This window comes from Polistes fuscatus, unplaced genomic scaffold (genome assembly GCF_010416935.1).
Source record: "Polistes fuscatus isolate 324 unplaced genomic scaffold, CU_Pfus_HIC Scaffold2, whole genome shotgun sequence".
NCBI lineage: Eukaryota > Metazoa > Arthropoda > Insecta > Hymenoptera > Vespidae > Polistes > Polistes fuscatus.
Window position 1 is genome coordinate 9,874,711 of NW_025113096.1, and position 26,622 is coordinate 9,901,332.

Here is a 26,622-nt window from a genome sequence, read left to right on the forward strand (position 1 = left end):
CCGTTTTCCATCGAAATGCATCGACTCTCGAACCTGTCATCCTCTTCACCAACGTTGCATCTTTCGTCGGCACTTTCGTTAAGTTCTCTCAACGCGCGAATCTTTGAAATTTTTTTCTTTTAATGGTATTGCAATTTTTTATTCGAGGATAATACAATAATTGATAGCAGGTTCCTTTTCTTAGTTTTTTCATTATTACAAGTTTTGTTATTTTAAATTATAATTTTATATGTTCATTTATTAATAGTTTTTATTCGTATTTTTCAATTTGTATAAATTTATACTCGAATTAAGACTAAACTTAAAAATAGAGATTGAAAATATTATACATGTTGAATCTAGTAACAAAAAGTTTGAAAATGTATTTCATACATTTATTAGTTTGTCTATTTAAGATCAAATCTACTTTTTAACCATCGTAACATCGAATACAAATTTTAATCGACAATGTGTAATCTCTTACGACAATGATTGTATATATAAAAGGAACGTCTTGCAAGTTGAAATCGGCCATTTTCTTTAGATTCTCTAGGGTATCTAAATTCCACGTAAAGTTCATTTTCTATCCAATCCGGTTTGATAAATTCCCGAAAATGTACGAGTCATGGCAACGAACGATGGTGGGTGGAGAGAAGGAGGTTTAGGGAAAAGAGGAGGGGGTAAAGCAAGGGGTGTTTTGGGGCGAAGTGGATGCAAGAACTATAATGGATTATCGGCCGAGGGGTGCCGTCATCGGTAATCGAATACCGGTTAGGGTTAAAATCCATCAAGTTTTCCTTCCCTCTGTCGGCTCGTCGAGTTAGCACACTTTTTGTGCTTCGGATATCTTCGAGTACTTGCGTTGTGTATCTTAAGCTGTGAAATATTACTTTTCCTTTCATTTCCCTGTTCTTTGGTAACTTTTGTACTTTGAATCAAGGACGAAAAAACAGATTAATTGTTAGACAAATAAATTTTTATACACTCTATTTGTAAGGTATTGTACAATTTTCTTTTTTTTTTTTTGATAGATATAAGATTATGATGTCAAAAGTATTTCTTTTTTCAAATAACAAAGAATTCTTATTTGTATATGAATTTCTTCAAAATTCAAGTATGAGTCAATATATTGTAAAAATGGAATGGATGATGTTAAATATGAATAAGATCTCGAGTCGATTAATTTGTACTGAGGAATATACCTACATTTCACAAAAAAAGAAACAAATTTGTAAATGATATTAATCCTATACATACAACACCATGCATGCGCGTATTATGTAAGTAAAATTTACAATTAGTAGAAAATAATTATATTATTATAAGCTTCAAATTATCTAACATTTAAATCGTGAACAAAATTAAGTCATACAGGATAAATAATATAATATATTATACAAAATTTTTTATCAAAATTCAAAATAACATTTTGAAAAATAGAAATAACACTTGAATTGTTTGCACAACTTCAGGCGTGCATATCGATTGGAGTAACAAGTATAACGACGATGAGAACTCATCGAAGTTTCGTATATTCGCTCGGAACTCGTCGAGCTAGTAGGAAAAAAGAAAGAGAAGGAGAAAGAGATAGAAAGAGAAAGAGAGAGATTGGACGTTTCTCATCCGTCACGATCCGTCGTCGGACATCTAACACCCCATCCTTGTTTCTACAGTATCGTGCTCGCGCGCATACTCGTGCCACCATGCCGAACCCCATGTGCACATGCTGCGAACGTAATCGTACACCAGGTGCCGTGTCGACGTCTCTTAACGAAGGACACATCCCCATCGTCGTAGTTCTTCGTGTCTTCTCTTTCTCTTTCTCTCTCTCTCTCTCTCTCACTTACTCTCTCCCTTCGTTCTCTTTCTTTCTCTCTCTTTTTCTCACTCTTACAACTGTAAAGAAAGAAAACTGGCCCATGGGATGAGGATTTTCTTAACAAGCATCGAAGAACCTCGGTGTAAAAAGGACTTTTTTGCTTGTTAGATTGTTTGCTCTTCTCGAGAGAATAAGAAGGATTCGGCTTTTGAAGAGAGCGAAGGGTTATCATCGTCTCTCTCTCTCTTTCACTCTTACTTTTTTTCTATCTTCTTCTTTTTTATTTACTCCCGTCACTTATTCTCTCTTTTTTACTACACTGGCTTGTATTACGCGGTTAACATTACCAGCCTTTCTTCCTACCGTTCCTTCTATGGATATGGGTAGACATTTTTTGTCGATGTCATGATCGAGATCGGTTCGGTTGGGGTCACTTAGGATCGTGGGATTTACTTTTTTTTTTTATTTAATTCCTTTTTCCAACGAAACGCTATACCGTAGTTTTATTTCGATCTTAAAAAAAAGCAAAGTTTAAACGTGTAATTGTAAGCCCTCCTTGCAAATATAGTTTGTTAGTTTATCTTTTTCCTTGTTTTTTTTTTGTTTTTATTTATTGAAACACTTTTACGGTTAATTTTCACATTTTCACAGCTCAATGGTTCCAAACGAGACAGACAAACCTGGCACATTTCGCCCAGCAGACTTCACAAATCCTTTGGCCAAACAAGTGGCGAGGATCTGGCAGGTGCCATTTGCCATTGAAATCCTGCTGCCATTAGAGACGTCCGATCTAAATCCTCCTGGCATTTACGCAACGGATTGTCGTCTTATCCTTCCTATTTCTTTCTCTCTCTTTCTCTCGCACTCATACATGTACATACATATAAACACATAGACTTTCTCTCTCGATAGCACTTTTGCGTTGGTCGACAACTGTTATTCACTCCTTCTTCCTTTTCTCCCTCGTACGTTCCGCTCTTGTTATTTCACTACACGTCCCTTTTGCACACTACCAAAACGTCCGTCCAGTTAACACTAGGCAATGTAGAATTTCTCTCTTGAAGCATTTCTGCCAACGGCGAAGGTTACCCTGTTAAGATCCACAAAGCAAACACCAGTTGGAAGATAAGAGTGTCCTTCGGGAATCTGCCAAGGATAACAGTGGGTTTTAAAAGGTTTCTCACATCTCCGATGACGTTTATATTTCTATCCTTTTCTTTTCTTTTTTTCCTACTTAACGTGCATGGTTGGTCTCTTTCCAATCGATTTACATGCTGTTCACATTTAAAATCTTATAGAACATTTTCTTTCTTTTTTTTTTTTTTTTTTACGTAGGATGTACGTATGTACTTTTAAACGAGTTAAACATGAGCAAATTGTAAATCGATCATCTTTTCTTGTTTGTGGTTGAAATGCAAGAGGATATAAGGGGTTATCGTTAAGTACTTATCGATGAGAAGAAACGTTAAGTCCTTCGAAGAGGTCGTATTTGATGGATTACCTCGTTTCTTCTTCGGATGCTTCGTAAAGAGCATTAAGAGAACGATAACATATTGTACAAATTCGCAAATAAGTCATGTACTTAATTGAAAGATAATAAAGATGTCGTTTTATTGTTTTCTTATTTTTACAAGACCACAGAGAGAAGGTTTCAGAATATCGTGAAAATTACACTCGTCCAAATTAGTGTTTACGTAGAAAGCATTTCAATGGATACTGTTCTAACGATTTCAATTTCTTTCATGGGTTGGATACGTCTAGAATACACTTTCGTAATCCTACACATAGAGAACATCGATACACGCGAATTCATTCGTTCGTTGAAGTCTGCTATGCACGTACTAATGGACCACTGCCAGAGAAGCTTTTCAATTGACGAGATACTTATCTATTCAATTAGTTCATAAATCTTATGCGAGATGTACTAAAAGAAAATAGCTTCTTCCTATTCCAGTTTCTTATCTTTTCTGTTTCTATCTTGATCTTTCCGTTCTTTCTTTGAGAAAAGGGTATAGAAAACTGTAACGTAGAGAAGAGAATAGGATGGAAATGATAATGCGAATTGGCAAAAAGTATGAATATTTGAAAGCCGTCGAAAAAGAACAAACCACTTTTGGAGATACAGAAGACAAAGCTTTGGATAAGAGGATTGGTCTATTTTAGTAGAACCTCGAGTACTATCTATATACTTTCGGATCTTCCAATGTTCAATCTACTATTTATTTCATATGAACTTTCCAGATAATAATATTTTAATAAGTTATTGAGTCAATGGCCTAACCACGTAGAATTAAACTAGTACTCGTTGGATCACTAAAGTTAAGCAACAATAGGCACGGCTAGAATATGGATTGATGATTCATTCGAAAAATAAATTATGTGCTGCTGTTGACTTTAGGCGCGACCTCTTTGGAAACGTGGGATAGATAAATGTAAGAAGATTTTCGTAAAAAAGTCACTCGAACTCGTAAAAAGGGAGAGTAATAAAAAAAACAAGATAATATTTTAATGAGTTATTTTATCTCTTGGAATATACGATTGGTTTTCAAATATTATATTTGTGTTTTAACAAAAAAAACTTTGATGCGTTTGCTTAGAAAATATTTTTAACTACTTGGACAAGCTTTCACGATTACTCGATAATATTTGAAATTGAAATAGATCTTGTATTAAGACGGGGAAAGACGAAATTCAATGAAAATGAAATTTGTCAAAGTTGAAGTTGCGTGTTCCTTAGAAAGCTTTCATAGTATATCGTACTTTCATGATATGATTTAAATGCACAGAAGAATTTCGATAAGAGAAAATAAGTTGAAGATGAAATTACATGGAAGATACTCGTTACAACTCGTTTCCGTTTTATACGCATCTTTCGCACTCGTGGTTACTGTGTATTCTCTCGTTTCTCGATATTCGTACATATACACAAGCCACAAAAGTGAAACGTGCAGCGTGCAACGTACGTTAGTTTGTTCGTTCGTTCGTTCGTTCGTTGTGAGCACGTAGCGAATATGATAAAACGAAGAGCGCGAATACCTTCGTCTAATGAAAGAAAAATAACCAGTTTCCCTGAGAGGCTTATGAGCCTTTTGTACGTGGTTGTTATTCGCGAGGGTTACCGTTCTGCAATACGCATGATCATCTCTCTAATCTACTAATTGCGTGATTTTCCACCGCTGGAAAAACAGGATTAGAGGAACCGTGCTGTGAACTAAACCACTCTCCTTCTCTCTCTCTCTCTCTCTTTGTGTGTGTGTTATCTCTACGATACATGCATTTTTTACTGAGGAAATACAATAAAACTCATATTCCACACAGGGAGAGAATCCAGTAGTATTAATGAGTTAGAAAATGTGCTTCATCCTCGCGTGTTTCGCGTGATAAAAGAAAAATGTTGAAAAAGAGAAGAAAAATAAAAGGAAGACAGAAAAGAAGGAAGGAAGGAAAGAAGGAAGGAAGGAAGGAAGGAAGGAAAGAAGAGGAAAAAAAAATAGAAGAAGGAATGAAATATTACTCGTAGACTAGTTTCGTCGGACACAGGATAGACAGACCTTTTGTCAGTGCACTGGTCGCCACAAGATGGACAAGTAGAGATTGGACGATTTTTTCGTGGATAAAAGGAAGTCTTTTTTTAAACGACAATGACATCGGTTCGCCTTTCCTTGCTTTTATCATTACGGCGACATTCTTCTTTTGTTACTCTCTCTCTCTCTCTCTCTCTCTCATACACTCTTCTTACACCGTTTCGTCGTCCCTTTTTAGGGATTTTTCACTTCGTCGTTCTTCTTCTCATTTTCGTTGATGCGATGATGCGAAAGACTCGCGTGTGGTGCGATGATTATTTGGAGTGATCGAGACCACGTCCCTGAGTAAAACAAACTCAACCGTAAGAGATTGCTTGGTCCTTCTCATTCTCCCTTATTCCTTCTCTCTTTTTTCCCCTTCACTTTTTTCTATATCTTTTTGCAAGGTTCATTCGTTATCCTTAAACTTTCTTTTTATCCAGACTTCTATCTCTTTACTCTCGTTGTTTTTTCATATAGCGAGTCAGTCAGTCAGTAAGTCCATCCATTTTTACGATACTCCTCCTTCTTCTTCTTCTTCTTCCTCTTCTTCTTCGTGTCTTTTTCTTTTTCTTTCTTTTTTTCACTCTCTTCAAAGAAATATACTGACTTTTATATTAAAAAGACATTCCCCATAGCTCGTATTCACCTGTGCGTTGTATTTACGATGATGTTCGATCCTCTCGATCGTCGTCTCTGTTGCGCGTCGAAGATTGAATCGTATGCCACCCTTGACGTTCATTTGTAATTCTTTCATTTCTTCCTTTCTTCATTCGTTTCTCTCCTCTCGCGAATAATCATCTTTCTTCCCTGAAAACAAAAAAGAGAAAAAAAACAATGGAAGAGGACGAATTCCTGATGACGATGGTCGGACCTTTCTTTGATGCTTTCTCATGGGGACGTTTGGGTATTCTCTTTTCTTTTCTTTTTTTATCCTTTCCCTTATTTCTTTTTCTCGATTAAAACAACGCGAAAGTTTGATCGTGGTATTTCTTTCAAAGTGATTTCCAACGAGACTCTACAAAGAGAGAAAGATTAAGAGAGAGAGAGAGAGAAAAGAGAATTTTACGAACGAAATCGTAATAAAAAGCTTCTCTCTTGTTCGATATCGTTCGGCTAGTCGAAATAATTTCTTTTCTACTCGCTCTGAAAGATAGTATATGTATGAAAGAGAGAAAGAGAGAGGGAGAGAGAGAGAGATTCATTCGATTTCGAAATAAAACGTGTAATAGAATCGACGAAGATTTTCATTCGAGCTTCCAACCGAGCGCTTATAATTTGATTGGTCCGAGCAGTAGGGTAAAAACCTGCCATTGAGACAGGTCAGTCCGCTGTAAAAATCCTATATATAAAACCCTCTTTTCTTCATTTCTTTCTCTCTTTCTTAATATCCCTTCAGGCTAAAAATGACATATTCACTTACGATACACATATATATGTACACATATAACATATATCATTTATACATTCGCCCACAGGCACAACAAGATTTCGTTTTCTATCCTTTTGTGGTTTCTCATTTATTTATCGTTATCTTAAGGGGTTATATGCAGTTGCGAGGCTCGAAAAAGACGTATTTTCATGAATTTTTTCTAGAAACAGTTTTTATTTCTCAAACAAAAGTGATGGTAATTCAAATAGAGCCAACTTTTGAGAATACAATAGTGCAGATTAATATGTAAAAATATTAATCTGCACCGCTCCTGTAGATGATTTCCTGAACGTCCTCTAAAAAAAGACGTTTGGCGGTGATCTCCATTTTGGCGGTTTGGATTATTGAAATTAAAAAATATAGTGGATTCTTTTAAAGGATAGATTAATGCAGGTATTAAGCAGAAGGAATATTAAAAATTTTGATTTTTGACAAAATGGCGTCTATTTGAAAAAAAGTTTGTATTTTTGACTAAAATTTTCGCTCTAAATTGTTAAAAAAAAATAGTACTAAATTTTTTAAAAATTATTCCTTCCACTTAATACCTGAGGAATATATCTAAGAAGATTGTGTAAAAATTCGAAACCGATCAGTTAAGCCATTTCTGAAAAATCGAGATCACCGACTTTGAAAATACCGTTTTGAGAAAAACGCGTTTAAAGTTTCAAAGAGACGTTTACACATAGTTAAAAATTTTTGTTTGCAGCTTACATGAAGTGAAGAATATTTGCCGGATCGATTTGAAATTTTCAGAGAATATACTTAAATATATGTACATTCGGAAAATGAAAAAAAAAAAAAATCGATTTTTTGAAAATTCTAACTGCGTATAACCCCTTAATACTTTTTGAAGAGAAAACAAACCGAAAGATTAATCTATTTGTTCTCTATAAAAGTTTCAAAAGAAATTCGTTCTAAAAAACTTGTTAATAATTTCTTGGTTGTGAAAGTGAAAAGATTGAAAGGGTGGAAAGTGGAAAATTCGAGAAAATTCATTTCCCATGGAAATAATTATCGTACCGAGTAAAATAACTATGTAAATTGCAATGGTAAGAATATTAATGGAAAGTTTGTTGAAAGGATCGAGAAATCTCAGGGAAAATATCGAGATCAGAAGACAAGAGGTTGAATTCATTTTGAATATGTTCGTCACTTTTCTGCTTTCCGTAATAAGAGAAAGAGAGAAAGGGAAAGAGAAGTCAGTAAGTAGTCAGACTGCTGGAATGAACTTCGTTAGGTACCTGCCTTTATTTCGTGTTTGTACGCTGAACTTTGTTTTCAGTTGCGTTTACACGGCTACTACGCTCGGAATTGAGATCACCATCCTTCACTTTCACTCTCTATTCGTATTCTCTTTCCCTTTTTTTCTTGTTTTTCTTTTTCCCTTTCATCAATCGTTTATTCTCCTTTGTCTTTCTTCTTCTTTTCTACTTTTCTATCCCTTTTGAGAGAAGGGTATTAGAGAGGTAAAAAGGAAAACGTTTAAACGAACAATTCACCAATTCTCAAGAGAAACTAAAAATCTTACGACTAGGTTTCCTTAGATCTCGATTCCATGTACGATCTGTTTGGCTATCTTCAAAATTTTTCTTTTTTCTTTTTTTTTTTTTTTTGTAGTAGAAATCAAAGCCTTCAAAGGCAGCTCGTTGGCCAAAGGGCATCGTTACGCTGCTGATCCTCGTCACTCTAGGGAGAGATTAGGGTCAATTAGCGATCGAGTAGTATTACCGACTAGTCCAACATCGATCGATTCTCTCTCTCTCTTTCATCAGTATCGTTTATATGTCTTTGTCGCATTAAGATTCTATGGTTGTTCCCGATCACTTTGATGTCCCTATGCAGCATTGATTTGTCTCTGCATGCATCAGGAATTTTGTATTCGAATGTGTTATAGTGATCACACACACACACACAATTCCTAATAGGGAATTAAGATAAATATGATTAAAGAAGCATATTGAAGTATTTCAAAATCTAACATACGTTTTAAAATTTAAAAAACGATTATCGTTCATTCAAACGCATGAATTTTGCAGAGACATTTCGTTGCTCTGTCCCGAATACATGTTTTACACCGAAAATTGATAGATTAAGATGAATGACAGTAGACGGAACAATGTTACGATTTATCACGTTTCACGAACGTCACATTTCAACGTGTATTTCGATAATTAAAAATTATTTCCTGTTTTGCAATCGTGGAATAACAGAACAAAAGCAAACGAATCGTTGGAAATTTTTGTTTGAAACTCAAGCTCCAACTTTGAAAACACAAAATGTTAAAAAAAAATATTACCCATAGGTATACGTGGGCAAAAATGAAACAATGGATTGTATGAAAGTATTAAAATAAATTTTTCGATATTTTTTTACATAACGAAATAATAACAATTTAATCAAAAAATTGTTCAAACGATATACAACAATATATTATATTATTCTTTCATACTAATACTACGTGTAAGTATACTTTAAATGAGCTGATATATAAAACCACGTCGGTAGCACGCCGTTGTAGTCTTCATTACCGAGCATGATATATAACCATAGCCCGGAGGCTATGCTTTCGATCCCTCGTGAGGAAGTTATAGCTTTATACTCGACGTTACACGATGATTTAAGATCATCGTTTCGACTAAAGCTTCGTGACTTTCGATCAATAAAAACTATAAATGTTCCATCAACTTTGTGTTATCGGGAAATATTTATAACGGACAAAATTCTATGATATTGAAGAAGCTTAATTTAAAAAAATAAAAAGAAAAAATAAATTATAAAAAATATAGAAAAATGTTTTATTTTAATAATAAGTTTATTCGCCTTACTTAAAATTCTCTTGCAGATTTTCGGAAACGAAAAGTGATTCATTAAATATAAAGAATCGACTTATAGTTGAAGAACTTTATCTTTTATACCACCTCTAGACCAGCCCTAGCGTGAAAATTCTCCAAGGGGCACCCATTCTAACCGCTTCAGTTCCATATCCTCGAGAAGGGCAGAGAACTGTGTTTTATCCGTAAAAGAAAGAAGTATATAGAGAGAGGGTGAGAGAGAGAAAGAGAGAGGAAAAGAGGAAGAGATAAAAACGACACGCCCCCTCGGTGTCAGATTTTATTTATCGCAAACGCTGGCTTTTTGTTTTACGCTAAATACTCGACCGTTTAAGAATAAGACGTTCCCCGATTTATGACCCCAGAGACTACTCTCTGAGAACTCGAAGAGTTCTTCTTCGTTTTCTTTTTCTTTTTTCTTCCATTCTCGTGAATCGTACTTTCGACTTCTTCTTCTTCTTCTTCTTCTTTCTCGTTTCTCTTCGTATTACCTATACAGATCAACCCTTAGCAAGGAATCTTATGCATACCTTAGCACGCTTTATCTTTTGTCTTTGGGTGAACTTAAATTCCAAACTGAAACTTTGATTTTCTTCTTTGTTCTATCTTTTCTTTATTTTCTTTTATTTTGTTCTCTTAAATTTTTCTCTCATTTAACGACAATCCTTTTCTTTTTCAGATAAACGTGGAAGCAGTAACTTCAACGGATTACGACTCTTCAAATCTCAGTAGGGATTTCAATCAGGTTGGCTTCAACACTTACAACTATTCCCAGTTCGAGGAGAAGTACAAGCCACGGCAGATCTTCAAATACGGGGATGAGTATCTCGAGTATGGCCGCAATTCCGTTCGGCTTGATTCGAATGCTGAGAGATCAACGGCAAGATTAACGGGAAGATATCAGCAAGACGGGTTGACTAAGTTCGAGCAAAGATATTCGAGGAGTCATTCGCAGCCTGAGAGACAGCAGTATGCGTATCATGAAACACGATCCAAGTCACAAGACTCACGAGAGTTGACCTTCTATCATATCGATCCACCACCGAAGTTGGAGAATCCTCATCAACAGCAGCAACAGTTACAACAATTATTGCAACAAAAGCAGCACCAGCAACAACAACAACCACAACAACAACTACAACAATATCAACATCAGCAGCAACAGCAACAACAACAAAGTAAATCTTATCGATCGAGTACTGATAAATCAGCGTCTGGTAATAAAAAAGAATTAACTTTCTACAAGATCGATGGTCCGAGCAGCAACGCAATTTCCACGCAAGACAAGTGTAAAGATAAATGTGATAAAAAAGATAGGAATCAAGAGAAATTTGTAATCTCGAAACACGCGAAACAAAATCATCAAGAACAAAAAAGCAATTCATCGATACCACCGAATTATCAGTTGAACAGATCCCAATCTGATTTGACAGAGTGTCAATTACCGGATTACTATAGGCATCAGAATAATCCTTACATCGATCCACCTAAATATCGGCAATACGATAGACCTCCGAAGTATCAAGAAACGCCACCAAAGTCTGAACCACCTCCAAAGTATCATGCTGAACCTCCGAAATATTCGGAAATTGTTAGACGTCAGGATGATTCGAAAAGAACACAGGTGAGTTATTGTATTTTTTTTCTCGAATACGAGAAAAAATAAAGTACCTTCTATAATGTTTCTCTTATTTTTATAAAACTCATCTACACGAATGTTCGAAAAAGTGTACAAAGACGCATGGGTCGAATAAAAGAGTGCCTGTCAGATACTGTGGTTTATCTACAAAAATATAAGTAGCAGGTGGCTTTTCACGAAGTTTCTCTGCAATAATTATTCGTTTATTGCGTTTTTATTGAAATATTTCATTGTATTATGAAAATTCAATCGATATGCTGGAGCACGTTGAATCGATTTCCTACCTATAGGATGATTAAAATGTCTACAAATTACAACATTCTTTTCATTGTATTAAATTATTTGATTTTTGCAACATCCAAGTAGCCGTATTGCAACGAAATAAATCGATTGTTTAATGAAATTTTAATGAAAAAAAATTATCATGCTGGCTTTTAAGCGAAAATAATAGAAAAATTACATTACTGTAAAATTCCATACATTTCGTAAAAAACAAAATATTTTACATTGAATATTAAACTGCATCGTAATTCCGCGCGCACGCGCGCGCACACACGCACACATTTTAAGTTAATACAATTCTAGTTACATTTACAAATAATCAACAAAATAAAACATTAAAAAGAAAAAACGACAAATAAATTATATTTATCGGCGACAGTTTTCTTTCATCTTCACACGTTTCTCCGTTCATATACATGCAAAGCCTACTCGTATAGTAGATCCAACACGTGGTTGGTCTTTGACCTATTCATTCACAAATCTCGTGCTCAGTTGTAGGAAGAGTTAAGAACACTTTTCTATGCAACGGATTAATATGTTTCCTTGTCACTTGTAGCAAGAAGAGAGGACAAGACGTCAGGGTGTCGGATTAGGAGGTTCAGGAGGAGGAATAGGAGGAACAGGAGGAGTGGTAAGAGGTGGTGGAGGTGGAGGAGGAGGAATAGTAGCAGCAGTAGCAGCAGCAGCAGCAGCAGCAGCAGCAGCAGCAACTGCAACAGCAACAGGGGGAGGAGAGGGAGGATGCAGCGCAGGGAGCACGAGTTGCGGCGGCTTGAGCTGTAGTAGCGGCTGTGGTGTCGTAGGAGGGGTAGGAGGAGGGAGGGGAGGCTCCACTCATGGCGCCGAGACGCCCTCTAATCTAGCCAGTATCACGCCGACCGCGCGTGAAGCAATACGCGTGTTGTCGGTTCGTAATCAGCGTTTCCAGCAGAAGACTTGCGACGTGTTACGTTGTCCTAACAACAACAATAACAATTGCAACAAGGAAGATATTTATTGCGATAGTAGCGACGATTCGGAATTAGTATTGACACCGAAGTGTCACGGTGAGTCATCAAAGACTAGTCATCATTATCACAGTCATCATAATCATCATCATCATTATCATCATAATCATCATAGTTATCATCAACAACTACCACTACAACAACAGCAACAGCAACAGCAACAGCAACAGCAACAGCAGCAGCAACAGCAACAACAACAACAACAACAACAACAGCAACAACAACAGCAACAGCAACAGCAACAACAGCAGCAACAGCAACAGCAACAACAGCAGCAACAGCAACAGCAACAGCAACAACAACAGCAACAACAACAACAACAGCAACAGCAACAGCAACAACAACAGCAACAACAACAACAACAGCAACAGCAACAGCAACAACAACAGCAACAACAACAACAACAATATCAACAACAACAACAGATTAGATCGGGTTGTAGTGGCAGTGTAATTTTGAACAGTAGTGTTCCTTGTGCCGGTGGTTGTTGTAGTAGTAATACGAGTAATAGTAACAATGGTGTTTGCGTTGGTGTGACATGTAATAATGGTTTCGGTAGTGGAGCCTCCCCATGTTGCGAACTGACCAGTACAAGCGATAAGTATAAGAGTGCCGTGGAGTCCTTACTGAAGGCCAACGAAGCGGTCCAAGGTCGTCCCGTGGATAGATCCATGTTGAAGATCGAGAAGCCACAATCGAAGGTGGTTGCTCTGCACGGTGTCGAGGCCACTGCGAAGTCCACGGACAGGATGAAATCCTCGCAGGACGTCGTAGGATACGTTAGTAAGCACGACTCAGCCAAATCCAAGGCGAATCACGACTCTAATCATGGATTCAAGGTCGAAAATCTCAAGTATTACGGCGAGTTGAAAGGCTATGATTTTAAATCTTACGGTACGATCGATAAGCCAATCGTTACGTCTCACGAGAAGTCACATTTACATGGTGCACCGGAGAAGGTTTCTCATGAGAAATGTCACGCGAAATTGTCGTCAGGTTCGACGTCCTCTTCGTCTCCAGCTATGCAAGCATACTTGAAGGTTCCAAACGTCGTCGATCGTCAAACTGAGAAGAGTCCCTACGGGGAGCATTATTATCATAGATCGTCACACTCCAAGCCGCAGAACGCGTATCAAGTTTATCAGGAGACCAAGTACTCTTACAACGTTAGTGGGGTGCCAGGAACACCGGCACAGGCCAGCGCAGCCGCAGCGTTCTTTGCAAGGTCAGTCTTATTACGCTTTATCGTTTTATACGTTATATCGATTTTTTCGTATTCTTATACATCTCCTTTTTATTTTTTCTCTCTCTATTCTAACCATCATCTGATTTTATTGTTTACCCTTTTTAAATACCTTTGATCCTTGATATCTTATCATTATAGTAATTATTTTTAAATGAACTTTATCATATTATACATAAAGTTAATAATATTAATTATCATATAGTTAATCGATATGTTTATTATTAGAAAGAATAATATAGATATAATTCATCATTTTTTTCATATTTTCTTAGAAAATTGAAAGAACGTTGAAGGATAATCCGAAAATTAAGATGAAATAGTTTTCTCATAAAAGAGTTCGTGGTGTATGTACATAGGTATATACAAAAGTAGAAAGTTGAAAAGTCTTGCGTTAATTTTCACACGAAAGCTGTGTACAGCAGTATATCTTTTTTCTTTGTATAAATCCGTACTTATGTCTTTCTTTTTCGTACAAGCCTTAGATCTTCTTCTTAGTGTGTCTTTTAATGAAAAGATTTAGCGGACTGGTTCTATCTTTCTCTTTCTCACTCTCTCTCTTTCTGAAAAACTTTCAAAAGATATTAGAGCCCTCCTTGGGTAGATCTTACGCAAGTTACCTGCGTTATGTCTAAAGCTTTGATCTAAGGTACGCATTTTCACGACGCGATACGAGAACAGCGTTACTCGCGTGAGCGTGAGTGTAATTCGCATGTGGTTTAAACGGGCGAATATTAGGGGAGAAAGAGAGAAAGAAGAGAAAGCTCTTTTCAGAATTGGTTCGCTTTGCCGTATAAAGGCTTAGACATCTTTTTCGTTTTAACTTTAGACGCCTTAGAAGAACTCGTCTCTTTAATAATCCTACTATATCATGTACATATTTCGAAGCTATATGTATAATACACCGTCTCGTTCTATTATTTCGAAATATAAACTCTTAAAATGTGAATATGCAAATTTCCCTAATCAAGACACGGCAAATCCACATCGAATCGAGTAAAAATATTTCTATGGATTATTAAAAAAAGGTTTATTTATATTCGATAACAATGTATAAAAAGTGGCTTGAAAATTGAATCATATGTTTTAGATCGATTTATTAATCGGGTTCAATAATTTTAATATATTAACTCAATTGCACATTTTAAGGAAAAATAAAAAAATAATGTTCTTATTACCAATTTAATCGAACATTTTAATTTTCAGTGGTCTAATTACTTCTTCACTAATATTAGAATTACTAGTAGCATCTTCCATTTTTAATCTTTACTAGAACTATACAACGCAATATCATCTCACACCCCATTTACTTGTAAATGGATTAAAAAAATTGCACGTATATATATACTAATAATGCAAATGAGTTAATAATATTATCGAATTAGTTTTTCATCAAATTTCAATAATTCCTTTAGGTATTTTAATACTTTTAATTTTTGAATATGAAATATTTGTATGGTATGATTATTAATTAATTGAAATATTGATCATTTTCTATTTGAATAGAACAATCTTTTTCAGAAACATTGTATGCATCTCATACGTATAAGCCTCGTTTTGAAAAGCCGTAGGAAGTAGGTATATACATTGTGTTCCGGGATGGATGGGAAAGGAGAGACAACACAGATCTTTGCTCACGTAGCATATGTTATCCGGACGTATGGCGACATATGATCGTCTTTAAACAGTCGTGCTTCGAGTTGAAACGATTTGAATGGTCTCGTGACGGGACGGTGGCGCCTCTCCCTCCATTCGTGGGTTCTTACCAGAGCTCGCGACCTTTCTTTCTTTCGATCCTTCGGGATTCTTTTGAATCGACGACGTTCACCGTTCGCGTCGTCTTTTCGTAGGAAGTACTTGTGCGACAAGAATTGAAATTAATCGTGACTCGACGACCCCGACTAAACGCTAGACGTACACTATCATCTCTTCTCTTTCATTCTCTTTCATTCTCTTTCATTCTCTCTCTCTCTTTCTCTCTACCTCTCTTTGTGTAACTACTGGTTTCACGCACGCATTGTAGAAATATTCTTACTGAATACTCGATACAACACGAACAATACCTATATGTACGTTTAAAGTCATCCTTTGAAAATCTTTTGTATCTATTTTTCTATAACATTAGATTTATAGACATTGATTCTGTATTTATAGATTTTTCACTGATATTCGTATAATATATCTAGTTAAAATATAATCGTATAATATAATAATTAAAATAAAAAAATATAAATAGAAGTATAATAAATATCTTATAATATTCGTAAATAACACTAGATTTATAGACATTGATTCTGTATTTATAGATTTTTCACTGAAATTCGTTGAGTATCTATGGATATGTTATAAGATATAGTTATTATCGTTATAAAATTGCATCAATTAAAGTCAATATAAAATGATAAAAAATTATATTAGTTATTTTTAGAATTGAGGATGAAATCGGAAATTTGTCAATTTAGTTTTAATGTATATTGACAGTTGAATATTATGTAAATAATTTGATAAACTATTTTCGGAGAATTACACGTTTGGTTCATACGTTCGAGCACTTACTACTCTCATGTTGCACATATTTTTAAATTATCCTTATCCTTTCCTATTATTAAATGAATACAAGTATTGATATTAGTTCGAAGTTAAATAAAAAAAAAAAGGAAATAAGTAATTCGTCAGTTCAATATGTGCGTTCAAAGCAACCAGAAAGACGTAGTTGGTAGTATCTCGATGGAAATCGGTAACTGGATTAGCTTCAAACCCGTCTCATCTTCTTTTTCTATATTAAAAATTCTCGTCTCCTGCGGCGCTTCCCGTTCTTCAAATTTTTTTCTCGAGATCAACTCATCTTCCTCAGACTGTCTGGAGTTCCCAATACTTTCAGTTAACTCGTTCTCTCTATATTTCATGAAATATTTTCCAAGTTTAATGGAAAGTATACGGGAACGAAAAAATTTCATAATTTATCAAAAGAATCATATCAGTTTTTTTTCTCTTTTTCTAATAATATAAATTTTTGTACGATACGTACAACATAGTTGCATTATTAAGAAATTTTTAATACGGGAAACAGAACGATTGAAAATATAAAAAAAAAAATACAAATTGGACGATTATTTTTTAAAAGAGAATATACAAAACGCGAATGATAAAAAAATAGAAAAATTCAAATCTATAATGAAATTGAATTACAGGGAGAAAGTAACGATTAGGAAAGGACGATACTAGAGACCCCACGAATATATCCTGTAGGTCAGCAAGGGTTTGAACTCCATTCGTTCAACAGGTAGCGCTCTCGAAGTTGCTAGGTCGAAGGCACGCTTGGGTTGTACGAATGACTCAGCAGCCCTCTCCATTATATTCATATCATGTAAATGCGCCCTACCGTTCCCCGTACTGCCTCCGATTTTCCACCCCCTGCGTTACAGCTTTAGTAACGGTAGCGAGAAGATTGGAATCTAGAAGAGAAGAAGAGAAAAGAGAACAGAAGAGGAGAAGAGGGGTAGAGGAGAATTAGGAACGAGGGAAGAGGGGAGAAAAAGGAAAGAGAAAGGGGGGAAGAGAGGAGGGGAGCATCGACCTACTCGTTTTCTACTTTACATTTATTCTAATGGGATAATGGTCTTTGGTGTCTCGACACTCGAACAAAGAGTTCATGCCGGCTCGTTTTCGCAGCAAGATCGTTCATCGAGAATAATATTTCCCAGACGAATCCTTCGATCGTGTATCCGCTCGTTGACATTTTTCTACGTACATACGTTGAGTCCCTTTTTCTTTTTCTTTTTCTTTTTTATCTCTCAAACATCGTTCAACGATGGACGTGCAGGTGCGTGGAAGAGGAGTTGCCCGTGCGTAGGTGTCTCGCACGTAGGTCCTTTTTTCTCCTCCCTTCCCCCTCATACAACGCTATTAAACCTTAACGCATCGACTATTAACTCAAGCGACGTCCGTTCGTCATTGTAATACCTCTCGTGTCACGCGGAGGCGTTTGGTTGCCTTTACGTTTGTTGCCGAGAATTTCCGAAATCACGTTTCAAGTATTTATCTAACTTTTTGTTTTCTTTTTTATATCTTTTATTTTATTTTTCTAGATTTTTCTTCTTTTCCTTTTTGCTCGGTTACTTCGATTCATTCCACGCGTGATTTATCGTTTTTATGGGAGGGGCAGAGGAAGGGAAAGGTTTATTTGAAAAAATACAGAAAATAATAAATGGTAGAATAATCGAGCTGCATAAATTCTACCTTTCAATGTTGTCATTTTCTGTTTTTTTTTTTTTTTTTTTTTTTTGCATTTTCTATAAAAAAGACGTTATTCACGTGATATTGAAAGGTTATTATTCTTTCGAACTTAACAACGTTGGTATTAATGATTTAATATATGAAAAGGTTGCTTTTATAATGGTTTTTTCTATGTGCACACACACACGTACTCCAACGCCATAAAATATTTTGTTCGTGAAAATACATTTCGAACGATAACTCATTAGAATCATTTGGCAAACATATGTTTCATAAACGAAACGGACCGACAGAAAATCCCTTTTCAATATTATTTTTCCTATTCAAAAAATATTATCGTAGTTTATCGGATCGTACATACCTTACACATATTATATACGTATTTATATACATATTGATATAGAACAAAAATCCTATAATATTAAACGGTCCATGATTCGGAGAGACATTCTTTTACGATTGAGTTCTTGATATCGCGGTAATTAGAAGAAAAATGGTCGCATTAAGCCGATCGATTCGAGGAATCTTAACGAGTTTCGCGGTCGATTATTAAAAGTCGATAGTCGTCGTTCGATGTCGACGACGACGACGACGACGTGCGAGAAGGAGGAGTGGAACTTTGTAATTATCTTGCTGGACGTGTATCGAGTACGCGAGGCAATGCACGAGCAATTATGCTGCACTTTGCTCTTGATATTATTTTTCAATTTGATATAACGACGGAGTCTTCTCTCTCTCTCTTTCTCTGTCTCTGTCTCTCTCTCTTTCTTTTCTTCTCTTTTTATTTTTTTTCCTGTCTTTCTTTCTTTCCACACAATCTCGATGTTCGAGATCATCTTTCCACTTGCGTGGCACCAATTAACGTGAAGCGTCCTGAATAACTATGATTAGCCGGTTAAAGCGGCATGTTGCGGAAATTGAAATCGCACCTTTAAATTAACGTAAGAACAAAACGAGAGAGAGAAAGAAGAGAGAGAGAGAGAGAGATAGAGAAAAAGTGGAAAGATACAAACCGATCTTGATCGATCTTTGAAAGAATGATTATAGTTCGTTATCTCTCTGTTCTTTTTGTTCCTGCAATATTACAAGATTCTATCGAAATCGATCTTTCCCTTCGATGTTAATTATCGATTACTCAGATTAATCAAAGAGTAAAACGAATCGGCTTACACATTTCTTTTCATTTTTTAATTCCAACTTTTGTTTCTCTTCTTTTTTTTCTTTTTTTTTTTTCTTTTTCAACTATAATATAAAGCGAAGATTATGGATACAAGATAACTAATTTTCTTTTTTCTCATTACGAGAAAATGAGGGGTCGAAGATCTTTTCTTTCGTGGGTTTTTTTTTTTTTTTTTAGTTCGGTAGGAGAGGAAAGACCATTTAGAAAATCCGATGGCAATTAAATGGCTGGCAGGTAAAAAAGGATTTAACTGGCTCAGTCAGGATCAATGTCGCTTACGATTTTCTTATCTTTTTAAACGAACCAGAACGAAGAGACATGTCTCTTCTACACGTTCCCTCCTCTCTCCTCTCCTTCTCTTTCTCACTCACTCTTTCTGTATGTATTGAGAGGAATATCAGTTTGGTCCAGCGTATGTCATTAGTTATCCTGCATTATAGTCGAGAAACGATTCGAATCAATTTGGAGGTTCGTAACCCCTAAATCCGTGGGGGGTCTATAACCGCTTCATATATCACACCGGCCACTAGAGCCGAAAAGCAAAATGTGTAGGGTGAAAGAAGAAAGAAAGAGATAGACTTACTTAGAAAAAAAAAGGAAGTTTGATTGCGAGCGAGAGAAAGAGAAAGAGAATAATTCCTATCGTAACATCGAGATTGCGGTCGTTAAGGGCTCGTAAAAAGAAGAGAAGTGATCGCGAATGTTTCTTTTTTTTCTTTTTTTCTCTTTTTCTCTTTTTCTCTTTTATCGTCTCAATTAGGTGGCGATGAGAGCACGTGATTATAACATTTATTGGCAGCGAGTCTGTTACATCGTTCGAGAGTACCATTTCAATACGATTGGATGTTTTACAAACATTTCCAATGAAACTTTTTATTTGAGTGACAAATTACAATTTAACAATGAAACATAACAAATAATTTGCGAAGTACATCGGGGAACAATTATTATAGAAATGTTGGATGTTTTATAAATGTGTTTATTGGTTGTATCTATGCGCCGCGTGTATGAATGTTGGCGAGTAGAGAAATAGTAAGAATAAAACGATTGTTAACTGACAATTAATAAATACTTGTATTTTTGTGGGGTTTAAAATTAAAACAATGCTATTTCGAGTGGCCATTGTTATTTTCGCGAACAATGAGTTTCATTAATAAAAGAATAATTTTTTCCTTTTTTTTTTTATTTTTAGTTATTTATCTGGAATTTTAGGTTTTTCGTTGTGTTGCGAATGCGCTACCTCATAAGAAATCGGTAATCATGAAAATAATAAATATATTTTGCTCTAACAAAGTTTAAAAAAAAAGAGCGAAATTTGACGAGTAATTAAAGTTATAGGAAGTACATAACGAGTGTTACACGTTGGTGGTTGTGGACATCGTTAGTAAGGGGAAAAGTTGACAGGAACGTAATATTTTTACGTACGCGATGTTTTGCTGTAGAGTAGAAAAAAATCTTTTGGTACATTCAATACAACGGATATATATTATTATTTGTGCATTTATATCAATGTTTTAGCCATTGTAGATAATGCCTAGTTTTAGGCCGGCTTTTCGTAGATTGCCTGTAACATATGTATTAAAACTGTGTTTGGTTTTTTCTCTTTTTTTTTTGTTGCCAACGACATCAAGTTAAAATCAAATTCATTGTTGCGTATGTTTCTCTCGCTACGTTTAGATTAAAAGTTTACAGTTCACGTAAAAGAGAACTGTAGAAATATAACAAGTAAATTATGAAAGTCATTCGAAAGCTTTTTCCAAGTGAAATTCTAAATGTTCTCATTAAAAGATTTACGAATGCATTAACATATTTATGTTTTAATATCGTAAAAGCGTACGAGAGAACGCTTTTCTTTCATTCTTCCTTTCTTTCTTTATTTCTTGTATCCTTCCTTCCTTCCGTCCTCTTTTTTTATTCATTCCAACGGAAAAATGCAAGATCCATTAGCACGACGTTGCATTTTTAACTCTCGTTTGCTTTCAATTTAACTCTCGAACTCACAAGCGACCTATATATCTCGCTTTTAAGCTTGGATATTTCTCTTTACAACTAGCATGATCTCTCGTTATAGTATTGCTGTTGATGTCACGTTTTCCACATCTTTCTGTACTTATCCTACTATCATTGATCGAAATTTTCATGATTATTTGCTGGATCGAAGTCAAATGTGTTCTTCTTTTTTTTTTCTGCCTGTTTTGCAAACGAAGCTCGTATATTCACGTAAGTGTTTTTTCCTTCAGCTTTTCCCGTAAATTATACGAAATATTCCGACTGGAAAGTAGATTTAATTAGTACCTTTGATCGATGAGAGGGAATGAGGTCTCAGTGGCTCTTTGTCTACCATGAATCGTGCTATCTCGAAAGAAGTTCATGAAAAGCCTTACAACAATGGAACTAATAATGCCAACTGTATATAATACACTTTGCAATCGCGTGTCTCAATTATTGTTCAACAATTTTTCTTTTTCTCTCTGTTTTCTTATCTCAGAGCGTAGTCTCTTCTTTTCTATGCGTTTTCTTATATACAAAATAAGAACGTCAAATAAGTTTCGTTTTTCTATTATTACTTTTTATTCAAATAAAACTTAAGCAAAATCTAATAAACGAACTTAAATCAAATTATTATCATAAATATTTGACATTTGAAACTTAAAATTGATTTTCCTTTCGTCTATTTTCCTTCTTTCTTTTCTCTTTTTCTATCGTATATATATTTTTTAGTATTGATATTTAAATCGATCTACGGTGACAGTGAACTTTACACGAAGATCCTTCAGATGTTCAGTACCATTTCCTAGATTCAATTATAGATTTCCGTTCGTGTGTTGTGCAACGAAAACCATTAGATAGATCAGAGTGTGAAAGACATCTTCTATCGAAAGTTAGTTGCCTCTTTGGATTTCAAATTAGAAAAAGAGAGAGAGAGAGAGACTACTAGTCGATATCATGTTTGTCGTATTACCAAAGTATAACGTTGCATTTAAATGTTATTATTTTATAAAAGAAAAATGATAATAAAGGAAGTATACCTTAATGTGATTTAATAATCGTTTCAGATGTGGATTATGTTCGTCTTGTAATATTCTTGTACGTACTTTGAAAAAATATAAAATAAAAAAAAAGAGAAAGAAAAAGAAGAAGAAGAAGAAGAAGAAGAAGTAGAATAAGGAATAAAAAATAATTTAACGTCTCGTTTACACGAAGTTTTTCGCCTACTTGAAAGCAATGATTTTTTATCGCTTTAGGATACGGTCCAACGTTTCGTTTTTCTTCGTTCCCCATCACTTCTCTCTATCTTTCTCTCTCTTTCTCTTTCTCTTTTTCTCTATTGCTTCTTCTCTTTTTGCTTTCCCTTAACTTTTTTTTCTTTTCTATTGATTGAAGGAACGATTGAGAGCACGAGAGATCGTGTAACGGGTGGCGATAAAGTACGTCGTTCACCGTAGCGGGAACAAGAGAACAAGCCACGCGGGAATCGCCATGACAAAATAACGAACAGCTCAATTAGGCGCGTCGTAAAATGCAAATGTATGCGCGTGCCGGTTCGATCGTGTGCTAGTTAACTTTCTTGCGTGTTAAACCACCCACGTGTATATATATATATGTGTGTGTTTGTGTGTGTTTTCTCTCTTACGCTGTGCACGTTTGTGTTTATACATATATATGTGTGTATATTACGAAGAGACGAAGAAAATAATTCTTTCTTTCTTTCTTTCTTTCTCTCTCTCTCTATCTTTCTTTTTTTGTTTCTCTCAAACGCGCGTGCATAAGACCGGGTAGAAAAGTTATTCGCCCGGAACCAAACGGATGTAATAACTTTAATTGTTAATTAACGCCAGGCTTTGTGTGTCGGTACGACAAGAACAAGGAGAAAACCCTTTCGTGACTATTGCTTTACGGCCCTTTGTCCCTTCACCTTTTCAGTCTTTAGCGATTCAGATGTCTTAAATTCCTATGACGTTTCAACTCTACATATCTAACGTTGAAATATTTAATATTCGTTGGATTTAATTATCCAACATGTTTAGGCTTTTCTCGTAATATTTCATTTCTATATACTATTGTAGTTAATTTTAATCTAAATAATGAAAAATATCTCTGGTTTTTTGAATTAGTGTATGAACGGACGAATAAACGAATGAACGGACGAATGAATGAATGAATGAATGAATGAATGAATGAACGGACGAACGAACGAACGAACGAATGAACGAATGAACGAACTTTCCTTTCCCAGATAATTAACCGTGAATTTTTACTCTATCCAATTTCCTCTTTCTCTCTTCCATCCATATATTTCCCTCTCCTCCCTCTTTTTATCTGTCTATTCATTGTTAATGCATCCAGCAATTAATTTATTAAATAGACCTACGTTTAAATTTCCTACGGACTGTAATATTTCAATTAAAAACAGTCTATTAATTTGATGGGCAACGACGAGCTGGTTGAATTTTCAATATTTGTTATAATTCATTATTCTGATCGTTTATTATCTATTTGCCTATCGTGTATCTGCATATATTGTATGCATTATATCTGCATAATGCGCACGGTGAATCGAAATTATTATCGTGTTTTCGTTTTCCCAAGTTTGTTTTTCTCTTTTCCGTTCTTTCCTCTTCATTATTTTTATAATGATATTATTCACATAGCAATCGAATGTTTGACGTTGTTGATGTCATTTTTAAAGTACGACCGAGTATCTTATTATGAACAGAAAAAGCCACTCGAGAAAGATAGAAAACATACTTCTTCAAGGTAGATCTGTCTGACCGTTTTAATAATAGCAAGGCACGATCTTACAATTAATCTTTCTTTGCTCTCGTATTAAGTGACTCTTCTTCGTCAAGTGGAAGATAAAATATAATATAACGGAAAGCATCTCATTATCGGAGTATAAATCGTTCTTCTTGTTTATTTCTTTTTTTTTGTTTTTAAAGAACAATAAATATATATTTTCAACTTTCAAACATAGCTTTCGTTCAAATGTTATTTGCAAATATTATACGTTGATTACTACTTTTCGTAAATGTCCTTTAAAGCAGGTCTTCATACTGTGTAGGTAACTATTATAAATTTGAAAGTTACAGAAACTTCAGGCAAATTAACAAATTCTGTTAAACTCTACAAAACTTTGAACATGTTTTACGTCCTGTGGTATTAAATATTCATTCAAGATTTAAATCTTGACGTAAAAGTAAATAAACACACTCGACTTAGTATGAATATTTGGTTCTGTCTTTTAATACATGCTCAATTTATATTCGTATATGTATCAAATAATTATTTTTGAATAAATTTTCTTTACGCGCGATTTTTTATCAACAAATGTTTTAACTCGTATTACTATTCTATACTGAAATTTGCGAAAAGGGTGGTCGTCAAGCGGAAAAGTTGGAAAATCCCTACTTTATAGTATTCTAAATTTGTTTTTGTTTTCTTATCAATTATGATAAAATTTGTTTTATTTCGATATTCTACCAAAATAGTTTATTAATACGGCGATTAGCGTATACTCTCGTATATTAGTATATTTCCAATACGGTGTACACATATTGTTTATAAAATCTGTAATTAGTATCAATTATAGTTTGAAATATCGGAACAAATTCAGTTGTTAATTTTTTCTTTAGAGAGTTTTATTTGTTGATCCTAACATATTAAAGGATTTTTTTTTGAAAATAACGAAACAAGCAAAAAGTTCAAGCTATGAAGGGTTAATAAATGAAAAGCTGAGTCATAAATTGACTTCGCGCTTGTATCGAAAAAAAAGTGTCTAAGAAAGGGAGAAAGAAAGAGAGTAAGAGTTGTAATCAAAATTCTGCGTTATAAAGTAAACTTACGAAGAAACCGGTACTCAAGAATTCGTTTTACGTTGGTCGATGGGTACACGCTTGGTGCGATAGTCGATTCATCATTTTGGGCACTTGATCAAATCCTCTCTCTTCTTTCGCCCGTGTTACTTATATTTTTCTTTTTACTTAACAACAAATTCTTTTTTTTTTTTCACGAAAAAGTCAGAGGAAGAACACAAAAAGGGTGATGAAGTTAGTCTTATATCGAAGTTGTTGCATACAAGAAATATATTTCATCTTACGTAAAATGATATCTCGAATGGTCCAGATCTTCCTTATTTTCTTTTTATTAATTTTTTTTTTTTCTGTTACTTGTTATAATTTCATCGTCGGTACTCTTATCGATGAATCTCGATAACTTTCGACGCTTTCACCGTTTGTCATAATTACAAGTTGGATACGCGTTAACATGACGGTCAGGTCCCTTCGTTTATCCCAACCATCTCAAGGATTCTCACGAAATCCGAAGGATATAAGAAAAAAGAATGAGAGAAAGTAGGGAGAAGGGGGAAGTATTGGCCAATAGCCAGTCGAATTAAGATCGATATTTGAGAATAGAACGACAATTTGATTGATATCTTCTAAATTTTACTTTCCTAATTCTAATTATACTTCTACGGCTACGCTAAAACAAGCATTGTCTTCTCGACAAAAAATATAATACGTCAATCTCCTTCATACAGAAATATTTCTTTGACTTTTTCCTAGTCTACCCTAGAAGACGAATAATGAAAGTCCAGGAAATACTTAAGTAATAATTTTTTACGATCGGGGATAGAGGAAAACGAGTCAATGCACCATTTCCTACGAATATCGTTTCGTTTTTACTGAAGTAGAAAAGATCGAGACTTAAAAAATAATAGGACGCGTTGTACGTTCCATCTTTTTTTTTTCCTTCTCATTTAATTTTTTATTCTTTCTTTTTATTTTTTTCTCTCTTTTCGAGGATATGGAAACGATTATTTCGATACGCGCTATTCCCATTTTTGATCGTAAAAATCGGTGCCCGGGTATTTCGAGCTTACATAATATGTGTGTACGTGCGTGTGTGTGTGTGTGTAACTATAAGTATATATATGCGTATATGGTTTAAATGTATTTTAGGATGTAAAGCCATAACAGTATAAGGAAATCGCGTATAAACGTGCGGTCCATTAAGCATAGGAATTTTTCGTGGCTCCTTGTCCCCGTTTCGATGCATCTCTTGCACATCGAGATGTCGAGTTTCGATACGGGAGGTAATACACGGCCAGCAACGAAAGCGGTGCTTGGACCTGAATACGAAATACGATACCCGAACGTGTGCCGACTCGAAGACTGTCTTCTGACTACCTCCTCCTCTTCCTTCTCCCCTTCCTTCATTTCAGTTCGTCTACTCGGAAGAAAGAGAGAGGGAGAGAGAGAGAGTGAGGAAGATTCACCCCTCGAGATCTCATCATCATCGTCTCTCTTTCTCTATCTCTCTCTCTTTTCCCTTCATCTCTTCCTTATTTTGCCAAAGTTTCTCTGGTGATCTCGTACGGATAATTACTTCACGCCTTTCCTGATAAATCGTT

The 26,622-nt window shown here is 35.0% G+C and overlaps 2 protein-coding genes across 3 annotated transcripts in view; both read left to right on the forward strand.

Annotated features, from left to right (window-relative positions):
- The window catches only part of LOC122517224 (alpha-protein kinase 1-like), a 122,002-nt gene extending 108,865 nt beyond the window's left edge, over positions 1 to 13,137 (forward strand). The window contains exons 5-8 of the mRNA XM_043635661.1: positions 10,304 to 11,248; positions 12,102 to 12,709; positions 12,995 to 13,056; positions 13,112 to 13,137. Of these exons, the coding sequence (XP_043491596.1) occupies positions 10,304 to 11,248; positions 12,102 to 12,709; positions 12,995 to 13,056; positions 13,112 to 13,137 (1,641 nt within the window). The remainder of the gene's footprint in view (positions 1 to 10,303; positions 11,249 to 12,101; positions 12,710 to 12,994; positions 13,057 to 13,111) is intronic.
- The window catches only part of LOC122516567 (kinesin-like protein CG14535), a 227,040-nt gene continuing 213,322 nt past the window's right edge, over positions 12,905 to 26,622 (forward strand). Inside the window, exon 1 of one of the 2 annotated variants that reach the window (XM_043634478.1) lies at positions 12,905 to 13,777. In XM_043634478.1, the coding sequence (XP_043490413.1) occupies positions 13,224 to 13,777 (554 nt within the window). In that variant the 5' untranslated portion in view covers positions 12,905 to 13,223. The remainder of the gene's footprint in view (positions 13,778 to 26,622) is intronic. The other variant, XR_006303602.1, reaches the window with a different exon arrangement.